The sequence below is a fragment of the Pseudorasbora parva genome, chromosome 7, assembly GCF_024679245.1.
Source record: "Pseudorasbora parva isolate DD20220531a chromosome 7, ASM2467924v1, whole genome shotgun sequence".
Taxonomy (NCBI): Eukaryota; Metazoa; Chordata; class Actinopteri; order Cypriniformes; family Gobionidae; genus Pseudorasbora; species Pseudorasbora parva.
In genome coordinates, this window is record NC_090178.1 from 5,456,121 (window position 1) to 5,483,201 (window position 27,081).

A 27,081-nucleotide genomic window follows, 5' to 3' on the forward strand; every position below is an offset into this window, starting at 1 on the left:
AATCTATCAACGAGCGCCGCTTCACCTTCATTGCAGAGGGAGTTTGAAAGACAACCGTTTATCCGCCCCTCGGATTGAGCTGTCTATGGTGAGTTTCCAGACCAAACATCTTGATGTGGGTCTGGCTTGTCAGGCTACATGCTCAGGTTTGCTGTCACCTGATTGGCTGATATCATTTTGAAGGGCGATCAATGCTCACTATATTCCCTTAATTGAAGTTTTGAAGTGCGAAACATAAATCACTTGAGCCGACTCACTACACATAACGACACGCGGTAGATGTTTTAGATGTATTATGGATTACTTTTATGATGGATGGATGCACTTTTTGGAACATCAAAAACTCTATTCACTCATATTATAAATCTTGAAAGAACCAGGATCCGTAGATTTGACTGGTTCTTCACAGCGCCATAGATGCCAATAAAGAACCTTTATTTTTAAAGTCCCATAAAATCAAAATGGATGTTTTTTTTGGCTTTTAGTATGAATATTTTAGTCTTACTATTATCTATAAGCTAATGTCCTCCAAAACAATGACAAAGCATTTATATGGATCAATGATTTTGATGACATCCCTCTGCACTTCAGCTTCTCATCAGATGTTCTGTCCAATCAAATGCTCTCTAGAATCTGAAGCCCCTATCTAAAGCCCCTTCGTCCTAATCTCTAACCGTTCCTCCTTCTGATCTCCTCCATATCGCTTTAAAATACTGCAGTCAGTGCACAGTCCGATAAATGATCTGGTCTGTGGTGACTCGATCACGTGATCCGCACTGTCTGATCGTTCCCTATGCACTATATAGTGCTCTGTCTGATCGTTCCCTATGCCCTATATAGAGCACTGTCTGATCGTTCCCTATGCACTATATAGAGCACTGTCTGATCGTTCCCTATCCCCTATATAGAGCACTATCTGATCGTTCCCTATCCCCTATATAGAGCATTGTCTGATCGTTCCCTATCCCCTATATAGAGCACTGTCTGATCGTTCCCTATGCACTATATAGAGCACTGTCTGATCGTTCCCTATGCCCTATATAGAGCACTGTCTGATTGTTCCCTATGCCCTATATAGAGCACTGTCTGATCGTTCCCTATGCCCTATATAGTGCACTGTCTGATCGTTCCCTATGCCCTATATAGTACACTGTCTGATTGTTCCCTATGCCCTATATAGAGCACTGTCTGATCGTTCCATATGCCCTATATAGTGCACTGTCTGATCGTTCCCTATGCCCTATATAGAGCACTGTCTGATCGTTCCCTATGCCCTATATAGTGCACTGTCTGATCGTTCCCTATGCCCTATATAGAGCACTGTCTGATCGTTCCCTATGCCCTATATAATGCACTGTCTGATCGTTCCCTATGCCCTATATAGAGCACTGTCTGATCGTTCCCTATGCCCTATATAGAGCACTGTCTGATCGTTCCCTATCCCCTATATAGAGCACTATCTGATCGTTCCCTATGCCCTATATAGAGCACTGTCTGATTGTTCCCTATCCCCTATATAGTGCACTGTCTGATCGTTCCCTATGCCCTATATAGTGCACTGTCTGATCGTTCCCTATGCCCTATATAGTGCACTGTCTGATCGTTCCCTATCCCCTATATAGTGCTCTGTCTGATCGTTCCCTATCCCCTATATAGAGCACTATCTGATCGTTCCCTATGCCCTATATAGAGCACTGTCTGATTGTTCCCTATCCCCTATATAGTGCACTGTCTGATCGTTCCCAATGCACTATATAGAGCACTGTCTGATCGTTCCCTATCCCCTATATATCGTTCCCTATCCCCTTTATAGTGCACTGTCTGATCGTTCCTTATCCCCTTTATAGTGCACTGTCTGATCATTCCCTATCCCCTATATAGAGCACTGTCTGATCGTTCCCTATCCCCTATATATCGTTCCCTATCCCCTTTATAGTGCACTGTCTGATCGTTTCCTATCCCCTATATAGAGCACTATCTGATCGTTCCCTATCCCCTATATAGTGCACTGTCTGGGGGGCACTCTAGCTTATATATAACAGTAAGACTAACACATTTATAATAAAAGCCAAATAAAATTGATTTCACGTGGACTTAATGGCCAAAATGAAACCCCGTTGTCAAACACGATACCGAATCTCGCCGCACGGTGGATGTATCTGCGCGCCGTTGCGCGGTAATGATCTCTCCCCCTCACCGCTGCTGCTGCTGCTGCTGATCAAAGGCGTTTGCAGCAGACCGCCCAGGATAGTCGGAGAGTCACTGAGCTCTGTTTCTCCTTCTGTTCGCGGATCATAACGGCTTCATTTCAAGGCGTTTACATCAGGAGAATATCGCGCGGCGATCGGCTTTTATCTGCGTTCACATTCTTCCGTCTGTCTCTGGTGATAAACCAGGCGAGCGCGGAAGAGAACGCGCAGTAATGGGAAGATACAGCGTGCTTTCATTAGATTACATTTCCGAAGAATGAGCTATCCATCTGTCGATCACGTTTAACGAGCACAAACATCATTCTTCATGCATTGGACGTAGACTTTCGGCGCACAGAAGAGTTGAGAGTGTGCACGGCGCATAAAGCGAGGAAAACAACAGTTTTTACAAACACTTGGACCGAATTTCGGCGTCTCATCGGTTCGCGGACACTCTTGATTTGATCTTTGGATGTATTTTCACAGCCCTTGATGGAGTGATGTGCAATGTGCCAAACGCACATATATTGTGAAGTAACCTATGAGGTTGCAATTTTGGGGGCTATCAGCTGAGATGCGTTTTATTTAATTCACTAAACTTGCGCTGTTTGGCCACGAGTCTTCCTCACCATCATTAGAAAGCGGTTGCGTGAAAGCACGTTGATGCTTGGCTTTTAATATAAGGCGATTCCATACGCATATCGTGACGCTTTCACTTTTTTAAAGTACGCTTTGTCAGCATCGACGGTGTTTGTAGGGAATTCGCTTGTTTTGATGAAGGCGTTGTGATAGATGTTGGGTGTGCATGACATTTTAAGTCATTTAAATGCTGCTTAACTTTTTTAAAGTAGGTGTGATCATCTTTAGAGTGTTTGCTGGCACTTTGCTCGTCTTTTAGTGTTATGCATTTAATATGTGATGCATGTTGGCTGTGCATGTCATTATAGACCACTCAACTGCTGCTTTAACTTTAGGTTTTGCATTTAGGTTTATAAACGCCTAATTTCACCCAGTAATTGAGTCATTTTCAGAGAGCAGTGTGTTTGCAGGCACATTTTAATATGTGCTCATGTGATGACTAGACATTATATGCGAATTAGATTGCATCTTGATGAGCATCATCACCATTAGAAAGCAGTGTGTGTGTTCTTTTGGCTGTGCGTGATATTTTATCTCGATTTGCCATCTCGGATGAGGTGTTGCATGACTGCTCTGAAACTTGAGGGAGCTGCAGTGAGCGCACAGTGATGCGCAATGACGCTCTTGCTGTGCGCAAATGTGCTGACGCCACCTGTGGTCTCTTAAATCGATTGATTCGGAAAGATTTAGGCACTTTGACCAGGAGAGAGTTCAGGTTGCACAACAACAGCCGTGTCTCGTGTGATTTCTAACCTCCAGACAAGAGAAGTTTTGATCGCACATAGTGTGTATCCACAGTATAATCGTGACGCGTAAGCTGAGAGTTTAAATGGTGTTCCGAAAATTACCCGGTGTCTCAGCATCGGGAATGGGGCTTCGTCTGTCTCAGAAATTCGTCTTTCTGCTGTTCCTGTCGGGGTTGGTAACTCTGTGCTTCGGGGCTCTTTTCTTCTTACCCGACTCGGTGCGTCTGAAGCGCATCTTCCTCTCCAAGAACGAGAGTCCCGCGGTGACCGTGGGCTCCGACAATGAGCTTTCCAAAAAGGTTCCCGTGGATCAGGAGCATCAGCGGGCGGGTTTGAAAGGGGCTGAGGCGAATGTCAAACTGAAAGTGAGCCGCAAGCCCTCGGTCACCCATGGAGCGAGAACTGTGGAGAGATCTGTTGGGAGTAGAGCGCAGGACGAGTGGAGTCCGGCGAGGGCGCACGAACCGGCGGCCAGGGACGAGCGAGTCACCTCGGCCGCGCTCAACGGCCAACGCGGCAGCGCTTTCAGCTATGAGACGTTTAAAAAGTGCCTGATGAAGCCGGCTTTGGGGAAGGACCGGGGGAATCCATCCGATTCCGAGACGCTCCAGCGGAGGGACAAAGTCAAAGAGGTGAGAATCATGCGTGCATGGATGCCTCTTATCGCTGTGTATGTGGACACAAATAAATCCTTTGGTAAATCATAATCAGACACAGTCACATTTCTTGGATAAAAAGCAGGATAAAATGGCAAAATGATGACACTTTTAAAGTCGTAAAAAGTCGAAATTGAAGTGCTGTCATAATTTATTTATTTATTTATTTATTTATTTATTTATTTTGAAGTGCTGTCATAATTGATACTGATGAAAAGTCAAAATTATGAGACGTTATGGTATAGAAAGTCAACTTTTCATGTGGTAATTTCCTAATTTTCCTAAGATTTGAGGTCAACTCAATTTTGTGAACTTTCTGCACTGGACATTTTCTGTTGGTTCAATTAAAGAGCGTTGTTAAAAGACCTTCAGTTCACAACTTCACATCATTTAATGGAGCTTAATGCAACATTTCAGTGCAGCATGTCAACGGAAAATTGAGTTTTTGACCTCCAAGATCTTTGGCTTTTTAATCATGGCTTATAAATGTATCATAATTATGATTTACCAAATCCAGATTTTCTTCCATATTGTGTATCCTAAAGGACTGTAGGTTTGAATCTTGTCGGATTGTGTCTGTTATAAGTGCCACTTGGGATAAACATGATGTTTGTTAAATGATAAATGAGTGTCTTGGATCTGAGGCGAACAGAATCATTCATGACTGAGATGCCTAAAGCTATGGGGCAAGTTGTCACATTTATTCCAATGAAAGTCTATAAATAATTTGGAGTAAGCATAAACATAACATATAGCATATGAAGAATAAAAAATATCGTTCACTGAACACATTGAACTCTACGGTGGGGCACGTTGTCACACTATTGTTCTAGCATAATAAATGAAAAATTCAACTGTGAATTTATGAAATGCATTACAATTCAGTAAAATATCAAACCATTGACCAACAAAGCTGCCTATTAAGCACATGTGACATCTTCCCCTGAGATATAGCCAATGTGACAACTAGCCCACTCTCCCTATATGCCCTTCCTCCCATATCATAACCCATACATCCATATCTATACATCCGTATGAGCAGATAATTACTGATGTGTCACTTTCCTAGCTGACACTTATCAGCGAGCGCTCCGGCTTCTTTTCTGCTGCTGTGTTCTTGTGACGGTTGTTTGAAGCTGCTGGTTTGACTCCAGATTAAAGGAACCTTTTGTCTTGCAGTCAACTGATATGCTTTGATACCGGGAATACAGGCATTGCCTGTGCTATGGTGAAGGTCTGTTGTTTCTGAATCTGTCTTGGTGAATCAACGATCATTAGAGCTGTTTCTGGTGTGCTAGTGAAACCTCTTGTATCACAACCTCTTGTACACACCCCCCCCCCACCCCCCACACACACTTTTAAACATGCTTATTGTATTGAGCTGTTTGCTTCAGTGCTTGTTTTATTTAAACATTGCTAGTGTTGTCATTGTCTTTACACGCTGACGTTTAATGCTCAACACATTAAATCAGCACTCTCACAGTTTGTTCTTCAGATATGAATGGTTCCTCAAATCATGTGTTGCTGAAGAGAGGTGGGATTTTCACCATAGAAAGCAAAAATACATGGATTTTTTTTGCCTTGGTCCAGTAAACAAACATCCCAAACCCCTTAGCAATCACATGGCAATATGCTGGAATGATGGCAGAGAGATTGGCATGTGCAAACGCCACCATTTCCTCAAGTGTTGAAAACTAGTTTGGCGTTTATATGAGTATTTGCATTTTTATTTCCAGTTTGTATTACAATTATTCTAGAAACATTAAACTTTCTGTAGTAGCACATATCAGATGCAAAACTACTGTTTATTTCTGTGTGAGTGTTTAAGGAGTCTTGACGTGTCTCATTTTGAAGAGTTATATTAAAGAATATCCTGGTTTCTCCTAGCTTTATAATGCGAGTGAATAACCTTAAACTGTGAAGCCCAAAAAAGTGCATCCATCATAAAAGCAATCCATATGAATAAAGGCCTTCTGATGGAAAGCCATGTGTTTTTGTAAGAAACAGATCCATATTTAAAAACTATAATCACTGGCTTCCGGTAATGGCTGTATGTGAGTTGACATCCGGCGGAAGAGTGACCTCTGACCTGACGCATGACGAGTGACCTCTGATCCGACGCATGACGAGTGACCTCTGACCCGACGCATGACGAGTGACCTCTGACCCGACGCATGACGAGTGACCTCTGACCTGATGCGTGACGAGTGACCTCTGACTTGACACATGACGAGTGACCTCGGACCTGACGCATGACGAGTGACCTCGGACCTGACGCATGACGAGTGACCTCTGACCTGACGGATGACGAGTGACCTCTGACCTGATGCATGACTTGTGACCTCTGATCCGATGCATGACTTGTGACCTCTGATCCGACGCATGACGAGTGACCTCTGATCCGACGCATGACATGTGACCTCTGACCTGATGCATGACTAGTGACCTCTGACCTGATGCATGACGAGTGACCTCTGACCCGACGCATGACTTGTGACCTCGGATCCGACGCATGACCAATGACCTCTGACCCGACGCATGACGAGTGACCTCTGACCCGCCGCATGACGAGTGACCTCTGACCTGACGCATGACGAGTGACCTCTGATCCGATGCATGACGAGTGACCTCTGGTCCGATGCATGACGAGTGACCTCTGGTCCGATGCATGACGAGTGACCTCTGACCTGACGCTTGACGTATTGTTGAACGTGAAAGCGTAGAGGATAGAACAAAACAAAACACCGGTCAACAAGGTTTTTTAAATAGAAATATGGAAGGAGCTTGAGTTTGTCGCCCAGCCCTATTTGTTTGAACCCCGAGAGGCGTTCAAGAGAGCTTGCGCTACTCCTACATCTGACGTCATGTGTCGGGTCAGAGGTCACTCTTCCACTGGAACCAGACTCGTGTACGGCAGTTATCAGAAGTCAATGATTATAGTTTATAAAGTTATAAATATGCATATTTTTTAACTAATGCAAAGTGTCTAAAGACTCTGAAGTGGAGGTGAAGTTTATCACTGAATAATGGCTTACATTTCCATCTGTTCCTCATATCAAACAAAAAAGAAGTCTAGGGAAAAAGTGCACAAGTTGTATGCATTAATTTACTGGACTCATTTATGGACTTTTTTTTTGTGTTGTTATTTTGGAGCTTGACACATCAGTTTCGTTATTTTAGGATATTCTTAGGAATTTCATCTTTATGTTTGAAGGAAAGGAGAAGTCATTGTGTTTTGAAACCACACGTATAGGAAAGAAAATGATGACAGAATTCTCATTTTGGGGTGAATTTTCCTTTGAAATGTCAGAGTGAACGTGCTCTTTGCTCAGGTTCATATTGTTTCCCGATTGTTCAAGAGTAAGGTCCAGCTCGCTGGCATTATATTGATTTCTCTAACTTACTGAAGTCAGACTTTGTGAAATGAATAACTGTAAAAAAACAAAAGTACGTTTCCAGACCGTACTGAAATGAGTGTTATCTGTAGCTGCTGAGCTTTCTATTGTTGTATCATATTTCACAGTGTCAGGCGGGCTGGATGGTTTTCAAACCCGTGGGGTATTTTTATTGTGCTGTGGTGGCAAAACCAATATTCTTACCTTGCTGTAGGCAGGAGTCGAAAATGAAGGAAAAAAGCTAAAACATAATGTTTCTGAGTGAAACCGGATATTCAAAGACATATGTGGGCGGGGCTTTTTTTAAGGCTCAGGAATTGATTGGATGGTCAATATGTTAGAGTCGAGTCAAGTCTCCTTCATTTGTATAGAGCTTTTTACCATACAGATTTTTTCAGCACAGCTTTACAGTGGTGAAAGGATAATAATGCAACAAAATTTGTTTCGGCTGTACAGCCGCTCTGTATCCTCGATGCGAGCTGAACTCAGCCCCGCCCATAACATTCAAGCTCGGGCAGTTCGGTCTGGCCTCGATCCATAGAGGAGTGATTATGCCTGAACAGAAACTGACCAATGAAATCAGGGCCGTACCCAGGATGTTCTAAATACCGAGGTCCAAATATGAATTTTGGAGGGTTGAAAAAAAACAATTTCCCTCCTTTACATATGCATTTTAAGACATAAGAAAATCAAAGAATCAGCTAACTGTAGCTTTAAAACCATGTCAGTGTGCAGTATAAATTATTTTAAGAAGACAACAGATTTGAATCTGTGAATTATCTTAAGAAGACAAATGAGAATCTGGTTAAATTTTGCAAAAAAATTAGACTCCAAATTAGAAAATCAGAAAATCTGTTTTTTTTTTTTTTGTTAATTTGAGCCACAGACGACATATGTGTGACTCCGTCTTTGAAAACCTAGCTAAAGTTAATTTTTGTGATTTACATTATGTAAAGAACATTATTTGAACATATAACCTTGATATATTTAATGTTGAATGGGTAAGATCATCTCAAAGATAGAAATCAATGTGAAAATATAACCAATGAGTGAAATCTAAATGTGATGCTCCTAATCTCAATATTAGATGATGAGACTTTAGCCTGGATTTCACAGACAAGAATCACTTTATGTGTAACCATTACGAATATATTGTAGGCTAATGCTTTTTCAATTCTGAGCACAGTGGGCTACCTGCTCTTTCTGTCTCATCGCCATCATCTTCTCTCTTTCTTTTTTCCCTTCTCCTTCTCTTGTCCTGTATCTTTTCTCTTTACAAAGCTGAGCTTTGTTTGAAGCAGTCTTTTCATTTTCATCTGTATCGTTATTAGTTTGCATCCCTGATTATTAAGCGCTCTTGCGGTGTTGTGATGTCAAACATCAGTCGTTGTTCGAAGCGCCGGTTGGTGGTTGTGGCTTTTGTCCCGCCTCTCCTCCACTGTGATTGGACATTGATGTTCACCCAACGTTTAACTGTGGACGCTCAACGCGTAAAAATGGACAAAACCTGCCAGCTGTTGGCGCTATTGAAAAGTGCGGCGCATCCATTGGAAACAATTGAAAACATACGCCAGGGGAGGCGAGAACACCTGTTTTGTACACGCCGCCTTAATAGGCTATTATTTTGCAACTTCTATTATGTACACCTCGGAGAATTACCGAGGTCCGGACCTCGTGGGACCTCAATGGTGGGTACGGCCCTGAATGAAATCATCAGGGCGGGCTTTAGATGAAGATGGACAGACAGATGATCAACAGTAACGTAATCATGCACGTCATCAAAGGGGCTAGCCTTGGATTGAATTTGGAGAGCTTGTTCGTATAAGCATTCCCCTTCACTATTTCTCTCTGAAACGATGATCATGTTGGTAAGTAACTGTGTATCCTTAAATTCCTTTTTTTACAACACCGGCAAAGATCGTTTATTCCAGCGCGCGTGCAGACAGGGTTGCCAAGCTTTTACAACAAAACATGCCAACTACTAGCCCAAAATAGTAGGGTTTTTGTTTTATTTGGGGTGGGGGTTGTTATTATAATGTGCGTTATTTTGGCATGGTTGCCTGATAAAATTCGCCTTCCTGGGTCTATATATCACAAAATTGAGGTTGCTTCACCCCGCGGACATGGAAAACAACCTGCAGATAAAAAAAACGCTGACTTCGCAACACAGCACATTTGAGTTCTGTTGACATTTGGCAACTAACGTAATGCGTCGTTTCGCTGCTCTGATTGGTTGTAGGTCTATCCAATTGATGTCTTTCCTGGTTCGGTTGAAACACGCCCCATAATCACAGCCCAATGGAGCATCAGACTCATATTCTGACTAGAATATGTATGACCACGTCAGGCTAGCTCTGGAGAAAACAGTGATGTAATTGTCCAGATCAGTGCCAATGGCTCCTGTCATTGAGGCCTTCCCTTCTCTGCCAGCGCTTCAGGGCTGAGTTGTGGTTGTGTCTAGGCGCTTAGTTAGGTCCTGCATCTGGCTGAGTACAGTAAACCTCGGGATAAACAGAGAGACTTACGTCTATTAGCGTAGATTCTTCTTATGATCTAACATGAGTACATCAGGGGTTATAGGACAGGTTCCCGGTGGTAAATGCAGCCTAAATAATCATTTAACTCATTTGAATAATAGAAATTGATCATTTGAGATGCCATAGTAAAGAGATGTTTTTATTCTAGATGTAAGTGACAGAGTGTGTCTGCTTCCCAAACAATGCTAGGAAGACTGTTCCAGAGTTTAGAACAGGAACAGTGTTGAACAGGAAAAGGATCGACCTGCAGTTGATGTAGATATTCTAGGTATTATCAAAGAGCCAGAATCTTGAGACTGCAATAGACGTGATGGACTATAAATGGTTTATCTCCCCAGTACTTGAGCGAGCTCTTAACACATTAGTGCTTTGTAAGATTTTAAAATGTATGCGATGTTTAATAGGGAGCCAGTGCGGTGTTGACAGAACTGGGCTAATATGGCCATACTTCCTGGTTCTAGCTGCAGCGTTTTGGACCAGCTGGAGTTTCTTTATTAAGCGAGCAGGGCAACCACCCAGTAGAGCATTACATTAATCTAGCCTTGAGCTCATGGAAGCATGAAGTAACTGATCCACATCTGTCGTTGAGAGCATATGTCATTGTTTCGATATTTTTTTTAAGAAGGAAGAACCCGCTTTTATGGATGCTAGAAAAATGACTTTCAAATGAAAGATTGGTATAATATTGAAAACAGTCAGGAAGAAGTGAGAATCTGCGGATAAGATGTTTCAGAAGTTAGATTTTGATGTAATATGAAAATAAACCAATTTATTCAAAAGGTTGTGCAATGAATCATTCATAAAGACCAGGATTGTGGCGGATTTTGATTTAGTTCATTTCTTGTCTATTTGTGGACCTGGCGTGATGTGTATTAACCTGCGCTGACCTACTTGCATGTCATTTTATAGAGGCTTTATACTGTTGCTGTTTAAACCACATGCTGAATGAACTATTTACGAATAGGCTGTTTGTGCTGTTTTTACACGGAGCGCCTGCACGGATGCCTCTGGCTTCCCCCTGTGCCGCCTCCTGTCAGAGCCATGCATATTCATATCTGACCTAATCATGATAAACAGCCTCATCAAATAATAATTCGGCAGACGAGAGTCTTCTGAAGATCAGCTCTTCTAGAGAATGGGCCTTTTGAATACCATGGTATCTTCTCTGTCAACCAAAGTTGCAGCATCTTAATCTGTCTGGCCAATATGACCACATTTGCATTCAGCAGGTGTTCGGCGCTGTGTGCTTTAGGCTTGATGGGCTTATAAACACGAACTGACCTTACATATGTTCTCCTTCACTATTGGTTGTTTAGTTGTTGCATCAACCGTGGCTGTGAGAGTCAAATATTGAACTTCTAGCTTCACTGGTCCGAGTTGCAGTGTATCTTGGCACAGGACTGTCCGCTAAGACAGGATGGGATGGTCTGTCTGACATGAAGTAAACTACTATCTGTTTCTCTTGTGTGACATTCATGGCTGAGCTAATGTGAAAAGCAGATCAACTAGTCTAATCAAACACGTTTTGAAAGTCAAATAATGTTGATAGTAAGTGCTTGAGCGCATCATTGTGGCAGCACAGAATTATACTGCCTCAGCTCAATTAAAAGACCATATATTTAGGAAAAAAAGAATAAAATAAAGCCTATTTAGGACCATTATGATGGATTGCATTGTACTGTTTTAATATCAAAGCTATTTTTCAAACATAAATCAATTATTATTTTGAATAAATATGAATACATTTTGCATAAAGAAAGTGAAGCTTATTTCAGGGCTTACTTTATGAATTTAGCATTGACAATATTTTAATAATATCAGTGCTTAATAAATCAAGCATAAACCATTATGCAAACATAAATCAATGCCTTTTTGTTGCATACATTTCAGCTCATTGTCTATTTCATGTAGTCTATTTTATGACTATTGTGATGTTTTGCACTGTGCTGTTTTAATATTAATGCTTATTTTACATAAATCAAAGCTTATTTTGTTGAAATCAAACATAAGTCAATGCTTATAAAATATATCAACATATTTAGGGTTTTACTTTGTTTTTTAACCTTTTTTGCATTGTGACAATTCATTTTAATATCTGTGCTTAATAAACCAAACATAAATCATTGCTTGCTTTAACCATAAATCAATGTTTAATTTGCATAAATAATAATAATTATCCCATATTTTGCATAAATAATAACAATATATTTTGCATAAAGAAAAGATTATTATTTTAGGACCGTTATAATTCATTTTAATAGTGCTTAATAAATCAAACATAAACCATTTCTTATTTTGCATAAATATAATAGGGCTGTTTCGAATGCCATTTTTTGAGCTTCGAAGCTTAGGTGGCAATCAATATCGAATATTCAAAGCTTCGGTGGGTGGGGCTAAATATATAATAATAGTGTCGGTTTGCATTTTTATCATCTTTCACGACTTCACGTTTCACTCTTCGGCATCGTAAATGTGTTGCGGCAGACCCAGTGGAGTGCAGTGTTGCATTTGGTGCAATATGATCAGGTGGCACACATTCTTTAAATATTAATAAACATTTAATAATCTTTTAAATAGAACAGTTTCTGGTACGCATTACACGGGCAGGTTTATGCTCCGAAAACGGACAGTGCACAAGTGATACAAAACACAAGTCTGTTGAGAGCAAGAACTTTAATAAGGTATTAATAACGAACCTTTCTTTAAAACAAATGAATCCCAAAACAGAAATTAAATTAGTAACACACAGTGATTTCAATGAACTGTAATAAATAAAGAACACGGTAGCATGCTTATAAACAGTTGAATAAGAATAAATGAATTGTTTTTAAAATGACACAAAATTTAATATCTATTTTATTCTATATAAGGGATTTATTTTGTCTTTATTTTTACGGAAGTCACGTGTTGAAAAAAAAAAAAGAATATTCGAATCTCAAAACTGAAAATCGAATGCCACCTCAACGAACGAATATTCAAATATTCGATTATTCTAGTACAGCCCTAAAATATAAACATATTTCATGAAGAAAATGAAGTCTATTTTAGGATCATTATGATATTAATTGTTAATTTTGTTAATATATGTGCTTATTTTGCATAAATCAGACTTAAATCAATGCTTATTTTGCATAAAGAAATAAATATATTGTTTTGCATTGTATCATTTTGGATCACTGCAGAAAATAAGGTCAGTGGCTGATGTAAGCTTATGATTATTACATGTTTTGTTCATTGTGATAATCTTCAAAAGGTAAAGACGATCGGCAGAACTCAAGTTAAACGTGGACTATAAACGAACTACACTATGGTCACATGATTTCAGCGTCACCATCACTAGGCTTCAGTCAGCTCTTTCAGACTTTGTTTAAAAGCGTTTCCCCTGAAAGTTCGAGTTGCACAGTGATTATAAACACAACGAGACTGTGATTGGCTGGAGAGGAGAGGAGAGGAGAGGAGAGGAGAGGAGAGGAGAGGAGAGGAGAGGAGAGGAGAGGAGAGGAGAGGAGAGGAGAGGAGAGGAGAGGAGAGGAGAGGAGAGGAGAGGAGAGGAGAGGAGAGGAGAGGAGAGGAGAGGAGAGGAGAGGAGAGGAGAGGAGAGATTTCCCGTTCCTGGGAAATTTGTCTTAGACATCATGACACGGCCAGTATACAATACAACGCAATACATTCATAAAAAGCCTACACTCTAATATATGAATTATCTCAGACATCAGATTCTCTATTTAAGATTTTAACCGCAGTTGGTACTAAAAATCTTTTGTAACGATTTGACTTGCACTTCAAAACCCTAACTAACTCGTCTCCTTGATGGTAACCCGTAGTAGATGAGTTTACCTGCAGTATAAACGTGAACATTTCTTGATTTATTTTAGGCATTTATCAAATAACCCATTGATGTTGGGACTATAAAATGTTAGCTCGTTACTCCAGGTTTTGGCATGCAAAAATACGCCATTAGCGTAATGTCTGAGCTGGGGGCAGGACTTATCTTTTTGGTATGTTGGTGTTTATCAAAATATAAATGACACGGCTGTATATAATCTCAGCCACTGAGATTATATGTCCGAAGCTCCTCTCCTGGTTTGAAGCGTTTTTTTTTTACAATCCTCAAAAAGTCTAGAGGAATTTGCAGTTTGCATCCGCGAGCATGTGAAGCTTGTCGAGTCTATGGCCTCTTATTCATCACTGCCTCCCAGCTTTTGTCACGGGGTGCCGACTGGAGGGTTTATCCCCTGTCGGGACATGCTGAATGGGCGTTCACCGCTCTGTGAGATGGATAGAGTTACAAGGAGCAGCTTGGCAGCTTTCGCCCGAGGCCGGGTGGAAGCGAAAAGAGAGGAGCCGTGCGCTTTGAGCGCTTCCTCTCAGGAAAGCCAAGATCCTGTTCCACTTCTCAGCGCGGAGGAGGACGCTGCAGGCCTCTGAGCTACTGGTGAGGGGGCAGGAGAGTGCAATTTGCTCCTGGCTATTGAAACGGGGGATGGAGAACGGCCGCTAAACGAGTCATGATTACAGCTTCTGTTCTTCTGTTATAGTCTGCGCCGCTGAGATTGCACTTACTCAATATCTGCAGAGTTTTGCAAGCCTTTGTAAACTAAACTTAATGTGATTACTTGACTATTTTTGACTGAAAGTGGGATTGACATATTGAAGAGGCTAATCAATTAGTAAATATATGGAGTTTGTTAACATTGAGGTTTTTGAGTTCCTAATTTTCCGCCATCCAGCATCCGCATCATCTAAAAAAACTACCAACCACCAAATGATGTCTTAAGGAGTCGTTCTTGCAATCCTTCTGTTCTTTTTTTTGTACACATCTGCATCTCTGTCCTTTTTAAGAGTAGTAGTTAAAGTACTCTGAAGTAGCAGTATTAACTTAAAGACCGCAGCACTAAAGTGCGCAGCACTATTCAATGTTAATGTGATTTCCTCTCAAACAGGACGAGAGGGCGGGGCCTATCAATCAGCACCTTAAATAGCCAATAGCGTTTAGTTACTATCACAGCGTGACCGGAGCCATTGAGCTAGATAAAGCTGCAGTTTCATCCTAATCTCCTCCATATCGCTTTAAAATACAGCATTCTGTGTACAATTTAAACAGGACTGATACGTTTTCTGGTCTGTGCCAACTCGATCGTATCTTTCTCTGACACTAATTCGCCCCAATGAGAAGCATATTTACATTCCCTGTCCCCTATATAGTGCACTACGTGCCATTCACCCTGCACTGAAAAAAGAGTGCAGAGTGATGTCATCAGAATCCTTGATCCTTATTGGTGGAAGTGAGAGACTGTACATTTTGAATGCTTATTTCTTCTAAATGTGAGTTTTGCCATTGTTTTGCAGCACACTAGCTTATAGAGAACAGTAAGACTAACATATTCATACTAAAAGCCAAAAATCTTCAAAATGTGTTTCCATGGGGACTTTAAAAGTAGTTCCATTTTAAATGTGCATCCACATTTTTTGATAGATTTTGCCTGATTCACCTTGACCTTATAAGTTGTCTTACCTGGAAAAGGATTTGTGTCATTCACACAGTATTAGTGTTTTTACTGTATTTTTCATTAAAGGTGCACTATGCAGGATGCGGTTATTAATGTTACTGTAGTAAGCAGAGCAGGAGCGAGTGTTGTGGAGCTGAGCACGGCCGCTGGAGCGATTTGTTACACAAACACACACAATGCAAGAAATGGGACTTTTATTATGACGGGACGCAGTCGCTGAGCGCGTGCACTAGTTCCGCTTTTCCGGTCATTGGTATGAGGGGATGCAGCTCTGTTTATCATATTAGATACATTTAAGTGTGTTTAAAATGATGTTATGACGTTACTCTGTGTGTTCGCTCTGTGGCTGCTGTGACACTTGTTCACACTGCTAAGAGAAAAGCGCTTCTACCAAATAAAACCTTAACTGAGGGTAACGCAGAATTGACAGGCGACTCGCTCAAACGCTATGCTGAAATCGCGGGGGTCATTGGTTAAAATAGCAATTTGCTCACAATTTACAAATAGTTGGAAACATTTGTGATATTGTAAGTACTCAACTGTACAAAATATATAACACTGGCCTAGTGGTTTTGGATATTTTACTGCAAAAATACTACACAGTGCACCTTTAAATAAATGCAGTCTTGTAGAGCAGAAGAGACTTTACTATTCCAAGGTTTGTGGAGGGTAAGATTTACTTACTTACTATAGGAATTTGCATGACTTTTTCAGCCTCACAAATCCTCACAAGATTTCCCTAATGTATCCAGGTTTTCCATGCAACCCTGTGGCACGTCATGCTAATGCGCTCCATCTGGCTGTTTTGAATGCAAGTGTGGCCTGTGTGAACGGCTTTTAAGTGTACTTGCAGTATAATTTGATACTGTACTAAACATCATTGTGATTGTGTGCTGTAATATAACCAAGAAAGAGAATGCATTAAAATGTCTGGTTCATATTTGTGTGATCTAATTCTAGTTGCTCTATTAAATCGACTGCGCCTCTTTCATCCTCGGTAAATTAGGCTATATTACAGTGTTTTTCTTTCAGGGAAGATTAGTGTAAAAATCTTCTCAAAAATGTCATTTAATGCAAAACTATTTGAGATGAAGCATTGTGATTCTATTATATTTATGCAATTGCAAATAATGTGCATGCAAAACTATTGCAGTGGTTACGAAATGCCAAAGTTTAGAAACAAGGTCAGTTAAATCAAATGATTTACCAGTTGTTTAGTCTCTAAAGGACTCATTTATTTGTGTTTCTTGTTGCGTCAACCTCCATGTTTGCTGTTTTCATTTACTTTGCATCAGATTCCAGTAAGCAGACGCGGGTGGACGTGACCTCTGCGCTCTGCTCCGGGCCAAACGCTCTGCTGGGGACGGGAGTTTTCCACTGTGCACTCAGAACTATACAGAGTTCACATTTTAGGTTTTAAGCTGGCGGTCTACTTCACTGCATTGCTTCGACTTTGAAAACCTCTGCTTTTTTTCCACCGCACACTGGCAGTGTAATTATGAACATGCTGATTATAGAAAATCACACGCTTGAGCAAGAGACAATGATATTGGCATGATTCTGTTCAGGGTTTGGCGGTATGACATTATAGAGCATGCTACAGTAGAAACGTTTCAGCTGGTAGAAATTTTCTTGTACTGTTTATATTGTGGAATATATATATAAAAAATAGGACACTTGGTTATTAAAAGTGCCCCTGTTATGACATTTTAAAGGTTTCTAAGTTTGTTTTGGAGTCTCTTACAATAGACTCACATGCATTCAAGGTCATAAAACACTTTTCCATTGCACATCACCTCATTTCTCAAAGAGTCTGCAAACGGTTTGTCTAAAGCAGGGGTCTCAAACTCAATTTACCCGGGGGCCGCTGGAGGTAGACCTTGGGTCAGGCTGGACCGCATCAAGTATTCCACAAAAAAGAAAAGAAAAAAAAGAGCACAAGTCTTCTCAGTCTTTATTATTAACAGTTCTTCAACATGGATGTTTCTTCTGAACATGAGCTGTCCCTCTGAATTTGAACAATCCTCTCTGAACATGAATGGTTCATATAGGCTTCTCTTGCCTGCTCAATAAAAATAAATCAATAAATAGCCTACACAAATTAAATCATTATGTAATAATGAAATAATGAATTATTTAAATTTTATTGAAAATAATAGAGCTTATTCAAAGCAAGGCCGTAACCAGGTCAAACAGAGCAGGGAACAAAATTCTAGGTCTAATTCTAGTTGGGAATCTATTTGGGACCCTTTCCAAACAATATTTGCATTAATTTTGCATCAAATATATTATTAGTCATGAGATTAGTCTATATTTGAGAGTGATTAAATACATAGATCAGCTATTTTAATGTTGTCATAAAATGTAATGTAAAACGTAAAAATGTTTAGCAAAATGTGGTTTTATATAATATTATTACTTATTCGTTTTTGGACTTTGATTTTTGGACATTTTCCTTCAGGTTAATCAATCTTCAGAACTTAGTTATACCCGTTTATGTCTGTTTACTAGCACATCTCTCTTTTTTCCCTGTGTTGTTCTGTCATTTGTAGCTCATTGCCGTTGTCCATTCGTGCGGTCCTTGCCTTTGGCTCTCCTCTCTATGTAAACGCATAAATAGCAATTTATAATAGTCTTTGAAGATGTTATTGCTAAGAAGCTCTATCTGCAGTTTAATCCACTTCCCTAGATGAAGTCTCGACAGAAACAAGATGTGTTTTTGTATATGGATATTCATGTGCACGATTTGTACCTTTTTGTTTTTGAAAGCATGCAAAAATTTGCAGTCACGACAATTACAATGAACGTCTACTAGAAAAAAAAAATTGAAACGCATTTTGAAAGTAGATTATTAACTCTGTAATAAGGTTCCATTTGTTAAAGGTGTCATGAACTTTTACATACTGTTGTCTGAGGTCCCCTAAAGACATTCATGTGTTTTTTACATTCAAACACATCTAATAGGCTATTTTCTCCACTGGTTTTGAGGCTCTCTCCTGAACGCTGGTTTTTGATGGGCGAACTGAAGACTTGGAAGTAAACGCCCACGGCTAGGATTGGTTAAGATTTGCATATTTAATGAGCTTCAGCTGCGCTGTCAGTTCACATGACGGAGGGATTGTGTTGAAAGCGGCAACTAGAATGATTCTCTCGATCATGGCTCCTAAACGTCTTTATCAAACAAACACAATGATTTCTTTCTCATCCACTCACGATTGATTGGAATATTATTTTTGTGTTACTAGGCTCGCTCGATCAATGGATATAAGCGCAAACCGCGAGCACACACACATGCATGCCCAGATTCTGTTGAGAAGGCTGTTTAGGCCGCTACGCGTGGGTTGTTTTTTCTCCCATGTCTTTTATACTTTCTATCATGAAATAGCCAGTTTAATAAAGGCTTTTTATAATTTTCTAAAGAAGAGTGCCTTGGATTTCCTTCTACTATATTCTACTGAATTCCCGACCCCAAAGAGCACCTTCAAATAATCCTTTTCTAACTCCTTGAGCACCCAGGACACTTTTTTCCTTCCAATATTATTTCACAATTTGAGATTCACCGGCCTGCTGACGGGCGTACGTTTTGGTAGCCCGTCTGGAAAACACAGCCCCGGGACTAATATTACATACAAAAAAGACGTTTTACTCACTAAGTGTGTTTCACCATTCCTGTTGGATCCGATATAGAAGGCATAACATTGTGTTTTAATCTCAATATGTCTGCAAATCCAGCTCGACCTGAGACTAGTTTAGAAATGATTCCGCAGTGAAATGAAGCGAACACGCGTACATGTCTTCCTCACCGGAGCTGGAACTTCATTAAAAATAAATGAAGTAGCACAAATCCCTAATATTAGGATCCAAAGGAAGCTTATCCGGCGACTGTGTTCTGCCACAATATCTTGCTGTCTTCTTCAATAGTTTATTGCTTCTGGCTAGCGTGATCCGAACAGCTCCATGAGTCTCTGGGTGGGGATACTGAAACACACGTGATTATTATTCTGTAGAGGCGGTGTTTCCTCGCGCGATGAGGTGAAGATGGGCACACGATTGTTTTCTGGGCCTTGTGTCTATAAAAGCTTTTCTTTGACTAACATCTCCATTTTCAGCTCTGAAACTTACAGGATATTCTTATATAACCATGACCTTTCATATATCAAGGGAAAAGGGAAAGTTAATTTCTCAATTCATCACCTCTTTAAGATCTGTCAGAGATTGTGATTTGATGTCACTTTGGAAAACCAATATGATTTTTTGGGGGGGATAAATGGTGTCCTGCTGGACATGTTTTATACCATATAATTTGAGAATCATCATCTGCGATTATGTCCGGGAACATAAACTAGTGGAGAATGTATTCTAATGTCTGAATTTGTGATCTGATTTCATCTTTTCTATTAAATTTGTTGCCTGAGACTCTGTGCATTATATTTTCGAGTTATTCTTCATTCAATAAAGATCAGAGCAGGTATGCAAATCAAGCAAGTAGCAAATTTCACAAATATGCTGTTTAATGCAAAACTATTTAAAATGAAGCTTTGCATTTCGGGCGCCTTGACACACTTTATCAATATCATATTCTGCATAATTTTACCGGTTTCCAGTGATTGCGAATGCCGTCTTCGGTTTAGTCAGGCGTTGTAAGTGATTTTCCACTGGGGCGACATTGGTAGAAATAGTTTTTAATTATCTGGATGTTCAGCGCGGTGCTCTGCTTTTGAGAAGGGTGTATTGTTCATTACCAACACAATTAGGCTGTTAATGAAACAGCGGTACACAGAAATCATTACAGCCCAAAGGACTTGAATAATTTCTCCTGTTTAACGTGTGTGGGAGTGACAATATCTGCCCACTTTGTTTACAGAAAGAAGCAAAGAGCAAAAATGTTGCAGTCTCGTTTAATGATCATTCATCAGTGCGTTGTGGACTTGAGGATTATCGTAAAACAAAATTACAATTAAACAAGCATCGCTTCAGAAAATGCCAAGCTTTCCTGTTCTGATTGCTGAGCGACTTTTCATTATTATGATAGACCATCTCTCTTTCTAGTTAGATGTATCATGTACATTTTTTTCCCAAATATGTGTGTATATGGTGCTGTCAATCAATTGAAAAAAACTGAATCACTATTGTTTCTGTAATTAATCAGGATTAATCACATCATATAATTTTACATAATGTGTGTCATCATATAACGTGTGTCCACAGTGTGTGTAAACAACCAGCCTTTAATGGTAAAAATCCACCTAATACTTTTTATAATCCCCATCAATAATTTTCAGTCACTCATAACACGCTGTTTCATATTTCCCCTTCCTCCTACATAAGGCCGTCTGTCTGCCTCGCTGTGAGCGCTTGAGAGCGTTCTGGCATGTTTTTTTTCTCAGTTGAGACTCTTTGCTTGTTGTGATATGGACTATCTGCTGAAGTGTTACTAGTATCTCATTTCACAGGTAGTTTGTTTCTGTATTGTTTCTATATTAACATGCTGAAGTATTTGCTCTGGCTCATGTTTTAAATAATTTTGTTCCATTATTATGCTTCTTGTTTTCATCTGTTGACGTTATACATGCTCATTATTGCGGTTGGTCCGTGTTGTATTTGTCCCGCCCCCTCCTCCACTGTGATTGGACGGCTGGGTGAAAACTGACTGTGGTGAGCGCTGCGTTTTACTCAAAGGTGATTATTCTTCAACTTTCGGCGAGCAGTAAAAAAACGCTCAGCGCTTGAGCATGTTCAGCGCCTCGTTACACTCACGGTCTTCTAAAAACGTGGAGCTCCCATTAAAAACAACTCAATACACCAGCTGTTTGAAAAGACGCTTTGGTGGACACACAGCCTAAGAGTAGAGAAACCCCGCCCATGACTATTGATGATTGGCCCTTTTAGCACAGACACACCCCTGACTGAAATGCAGACTAAACGCCATTTCTGTTTACTCGCTGTATCAGCACTAGAGTATTACTATGTGTGCCCCCCAAAAATATTACAAGTTTTCTGTTATTGACTTTACCAACGAACATACATCCATCTTCATAGAGGTAGGGAGGCATCACATTTGCATTTAAAGGGACACATACACATACATTCTTGCTCACACCCAAATAAGGGCAAATTTGGCAAGCTATACTAATTGATCTAGGTGGTATTTTGAGCTGAAACTAGAGATTTATATTATATGATAATAATATACGATTTTAATTGATGTTTTCCCACCTCAATTTTAGCTATTAATTATAAAAATTATATCAAATCATTCTCTAAACATTTTTATTTATTTTTTTACAATAAATTTAATTTACAATAAACAAATGCGAAAGAGAACTGAATTCAGTACTGGCGAGCTGAAGCGCTTGAGTTCTGTTTTGCGTCTTGTCACGTTAAATGTTTTACAATTGCTTAAATGAATGAGAGCATGATCATATACTGTAGCGCTGTAATGCTCCAAAGGTCGCAGGGAAAAAAAACGCATACCGTGTTAATTGTGTAAAAAAAATAAAAAAAATGTCTCCAATTGAACATTTTCTAGTGACTGATCACATCTACATTTTTCAGTTGGCTGAATTGAGATTCTGTGAATTAATGCAATTTAATTCACATAAATTCAGTTCGGCCAACTGTGGGATTAGTCACTTAAAAATGTTCATTTGGAGACCTGATTTTTTTTTTTTACAGTTGTTACTCGGGTTGTTTAATTCAGTAGTGTTTATTTGTATAGTATTCCTCTTTTTAAAATAATGTAGAGTGTGATAAAATCTGAACTGAATCTGAAAATTTTGAAATCATTCAAAACATGTATATCAGGTGGAAACGGTCAAGGCATCTCGGATGACAACTTCTGATTGAACCCTTAAAAACGCACTGGAAACAGGGCTTCTCTTTCTCTCGTTTGCTCAATCACAGAACGTTGTATATAACTTGCGGGCATCGGGAAGTTGCTATCAATATGCGGGAGACTCCCGGACCTTCTGGGAGAGGTTTGCTTATTAATGTATTTTTATCTTCTTTTACTGGTTTTTAGGTTGCGTTCACACAAGCTCAGTTTGACATCAGAGTTTTGTTTGGTTGAAAACAGCTTTCTGAACTAAGGGTGCAACTATACAGTTAGTTCACGGTTCAATACATACCTCTGTTTTTAACCATGGTTTTCGGTTCGGTACGTTTTTTTGTTATTCTATTCTTAGGCAACAGGAATAGAAAGAGGTTAAGGGGATTTTTGTTAGTGCAATACTCTTTCTTTATTTTATTTTAAAAAATTTGGAAAAACCTTACTTAAACTTAGAACTTTACTTAAAAAATGACCTTGTACACATTCCTAGTGTATTGTATAATATAAAATAAATATGTATAAAGATCTACAGTGGCAGCTCAGAGCTGTACAGCAGCATTTAAGTATGAAATTGAATAAATAAATGAAAAATTAAAACACTACATAGTCTTCAATATAAGGTTATTCAGGAGCAGTGAGTGATTTTCTCTTGGTCTTTTGTTGTTTTATTAACATCATTTTAGAGGTTAACTGTCACTTTAAGGACAAGTGTTCACGACCTGCTCGCATCTCTTATACAGACACACGATTGTACTTTCACTTTAGCTATAACCGACTGTGTTTATATATGTTAATCGTGTGTTTATTTGAGAATATTAGCGCAGTAATACTACTTAGTCCAGTAATCACGTGTGTTTGACAGGCCTTTAGTGCGCACGCTCAGTGCATGTAAAACTGCTGAAGCGTTTAACCGGCAAGGCTTTAAAACACATGAAATGAACTTTGGTGATTGTGAATAACTATGTTCTGTGAGTATAACTCTTTGACACCAGCATTTGGCTAAACACCCCCTAAATTTAGTGCATATGATTAGATATTTCCTTATATTAGCCTGTAGACTCACAGGCACACTCAAACAGACCGAAATAGAAATAATTAATTATTAAATTAAATGCAAACCTGAAAAAACCCGCAAGCGCGTATTGAACTGTGAATGCCGTACCGAACGGTTCAATATTATATTGAGAATCGGGGCATCCCTGTTCTGAAGTCTGGCGCACCTGAGTCCACTTGTAAAGCTGGTCTGGCGTGAAAGCATCCGTTCTCTCTCACAGAAGTGAACCGTTACTGATGGTGTTGTATCAGTTGTATAATGCATGTGTCATTGCTGCAAATTCTCTTCAGAGAGCTGCTCTTATTCTTCACATCTTATGCTGTTTGTGTAAAGTTTTGGTGGTAAATCCAAAGGGATTAACACATCAGTAACCGTGAAACTGGTGTCTTCTCTTGAGGCTTTGCTGTTGCATTAAGTAAACAGCTGCTAGTACTCATAGTGCTCATTTTAATGACATCGACCTCACTTACTACAGGCTGGATCTAAAGGTTCATTGTGAAAATAGAGCTGCAGGTTGACGAGGGGGATTTGAACTGTCTGAACCAGATGCGAAAACAGCAAAAATTCATTAGAGTGCTTAATATTTCAGAATATTTACTTGTACTGCTGTGCTGTTATCTTTATATCTTTATTTGTGTTGGTTTGTAATATGCCTGTTCTTGAATTAGTTAAATATTGTAATGTTATATTTTATGAAATTAAATAATATTAAATGTAAAATGTACATATTAAAGCCCCCCTATAGTTCACCAAATTACATATTTTTTTCTTTTAAATAGCTTGACTCTACACCCTGCTTCATTTAGTATTAACCGTTCTATGAATATGCAAATTAGCCCCACCTCCACTCACTCGCTCCAGCTCAGAGATCCACTTGTTCACGTGATTGGTTACAAGGTAGTTTGTGACGTCAGAAACACCAGCGATTTCAAACCATGTCTTTGGTTCGCTAGCCTGACAAGCCAGACCCACATCAAGATGTTTGGTCTGGAAACTCACCATTGACAGCTCAATCTGAGGGGCGGATAAACGGTTGTATTTCAAACTCCCTCTGCACGCGATAGGATATACACCAACCAGAGCAACAAAGGTGAAGCAGAGCTCGTTGATAGAGTAAACATTCGCCCTATCTGGTCGGCAAAACTCCGAACACATCTTCCCTTCTTAAGAATGACTTCAGTGCCGTTCTTTGTTCTTTTCTCAGAGAAAAGCTTAACTCCAAGTCTTCCAGAGTCGCGGTCAAAGCTGATTCGAAAGACCGCCGTTCGCCAGTTTCTGTGTTTACTAGAAGCACGCAAACGCAACTCGGCCGTCATTATGTTAAGCCCCGCCCACCGACTCTATACGCGATGTGATTGGCCTGACAAGAGTTTGTTTTTTTACAGCTCAGAAGTGTATTGAGAGTTGCTAGACGATACTCGCGGCAGATTAGATTTGCTACCGCTAGGGTGCGTCTAGATTTCTAGGCTAACAGCACCCTATATTGACAGAAAAACAGAATTGTTTACATTTTTGTAGATTTATTAAAAAAGAAAAACTGAAATATCACATGGTCCTAAGTATTCAGACCTTTTGCTGTGACACTCATATATTTAACTCGGGTGCTGTCCATTTCTTCTGATCATCCTTGAGATGGTTCTACACCTTCATTTGAGTCCAGCTGTGTTTGATTATACTGACTGGACTTGATTAGGAAAGCCACACACCTGTCTATATCAGACCTTACAGCTCACAGTGCATGTCAGAGCAGAGAGATTTCTAGGCTATTGGTTCGCTGCAGTTTTAAAGAGAAAATACTCAGCAATGGTGTTGGCATGAATTTGCACATGATTTTTCTGAAAGCATATTTAAAACGCAACATAGACATATAAACAACATTAAAAAATATATATTTTAATATATATCTTAAAATATATTAATTTATTTAATAATGATTTATTATTAAATGCATTGTTCTAAATTTATTTTATGAATTATATCATTATATAATTAAAATAAATTATTAAAATATGATATTTGCATTTAATAATAAACTTAATGCAATTTAATATTTGTGTACTTTATTTGTATTTGTATTTTTTTTGCTGCTTTTCATATTAAACTAACTGGTAGCAATTTCCAATAAAGGGGAAAAAAATATTAGTTAACTACCATTTTGTAAGGGGACCTTATTTTAAAAAGTATTACCACCTAAATGTAAACTCTTGTTATTATGGTGTTTTCACACACAAAACACAGTTTGACATCAGAGTTTGGTTGGTCAAAAACAGCTTCCTTTCTGTGAAACTGAAATTATGGAGAATTGTGAGGAGTGTGACTGAGAGATTGGGAAGAAACCTATCTGCCCAGTTGCCTTACGCTTCTGGTTTCATTGCGTCTGCAAGCTTTCATGTGACCTATAACCTCTGCTTATATCTGTGTGCCAGTCACATGACAGAAACGGCAAAACGGTTTGCTCCAGCAGCAGATGCAACAAGTGCTTCTGAAAGGAACGCCCTTTCTGCCTTTAACATTTGGTTTCAGAGAAGCCAAGAAACAGGAAGTATGTTTGCAGGTGTGGTTGTGCTCAGAAGCAAAACCCAGAGCCCATTTGTGTTAAACTTGGTTAGCCAATACATCTTGGGCAAAATAGTAGAGATGTTGAAGTTGGTTTGTTGTGTCAGATTGAATCTGAAAATGTTTCCTGTTCACTCCCTTCCGTTTTCACACATGCAAATGATTCTGGGCTTTTTAAAAACAACACAAAATGCCACTTTACATCTGTCATCTATTACAGGATATTCATCAAGAATATTTTTTGGGGAGTAGAAGCATTCATAGAGAATCATAAAATCTAATGCAAATGTATTGCATTTAAAATAGTTGACTTTAATTTTAAAAATTTTGCAATTTAGTACTTAATTAAATTGAATGTATTTACTAATAGGCTCTGAACTTACATCGACCTCTGACTTTAGTATAGTAATTAACTATACCATATTGCCAAAGGTTTTGGGACGCCTGCCTTTACGTGCACATGAACTTTAATGACATCCCGCTGAGGTCTGGACTCTTTGCAGTCAAGTTCCTCCACACCAAACCTGCTCATCCATGTCTTTATGGACCGACGCTTTGTGCGCTGTGCAGTCATGTTAGAACAGGAAAGGGCTGTCCCTTAACTGTTGAAATTGAAATAATCAAAAATGTATTGGTATGCTGAAGCATTAAGAGTTCCTTTCACTGGAACTAAGGGCCCAAACCCAACCTCTGAAAAACAACCCAAACCACAATCCCTCCTCCATCAAACTTTACACTTGGGCACAATGCAGTCAGATGAGTACCGTTCTCCTGGCAACCGCCAAACCTAGACTCGTCCGTGGTATTGCCAGACAGAGAAGCGTGATTGGTCGCTCCTGAGAACACGTCTCGCTGCTCTAGAGTCCAGTGGCGGCGTGCTTTACTCCACTGCATCCCACTTTGCATTGCACTTGGCATTTAATAGCTTTGTTGCCTGAAAGAACAGGACTCATGGAGGAACCCAGGTTTA

General features: G+C 39.6%; 1 protein-coding gene across 2 annotated transcripts in view; it reads left to right on the forward strand.

Moving 5' to 3' along the window:
• The first annotated feature begins 2,227 nt into the window (after positions 1-2,227).
• LOC137082578 (mannosyl-oligosaccharide 1,2-alpha-mannosidase IA) overlaps positions 2,228-27,081 on the forward strand; it is a 312,430-nt gene continuing 287,576 nt past the window's right edge. The window contains exon 1 of one of the 2 annotated variants that reach the window (XM_067447843.1): positions 2,228-4,206. In XM_067447843.1, the coding sequence (XP_067303944.1) occupies positions 3,658-4,206 (549 nt within the window). In that variant the 5' untranslated portion in view covers positions 2,228-3,657. The remainder of the gene's footprint in view (positions 4,207-27,081) is intronic. The other variant, XM_067447844.1, reaches the window with a different exon arrangement.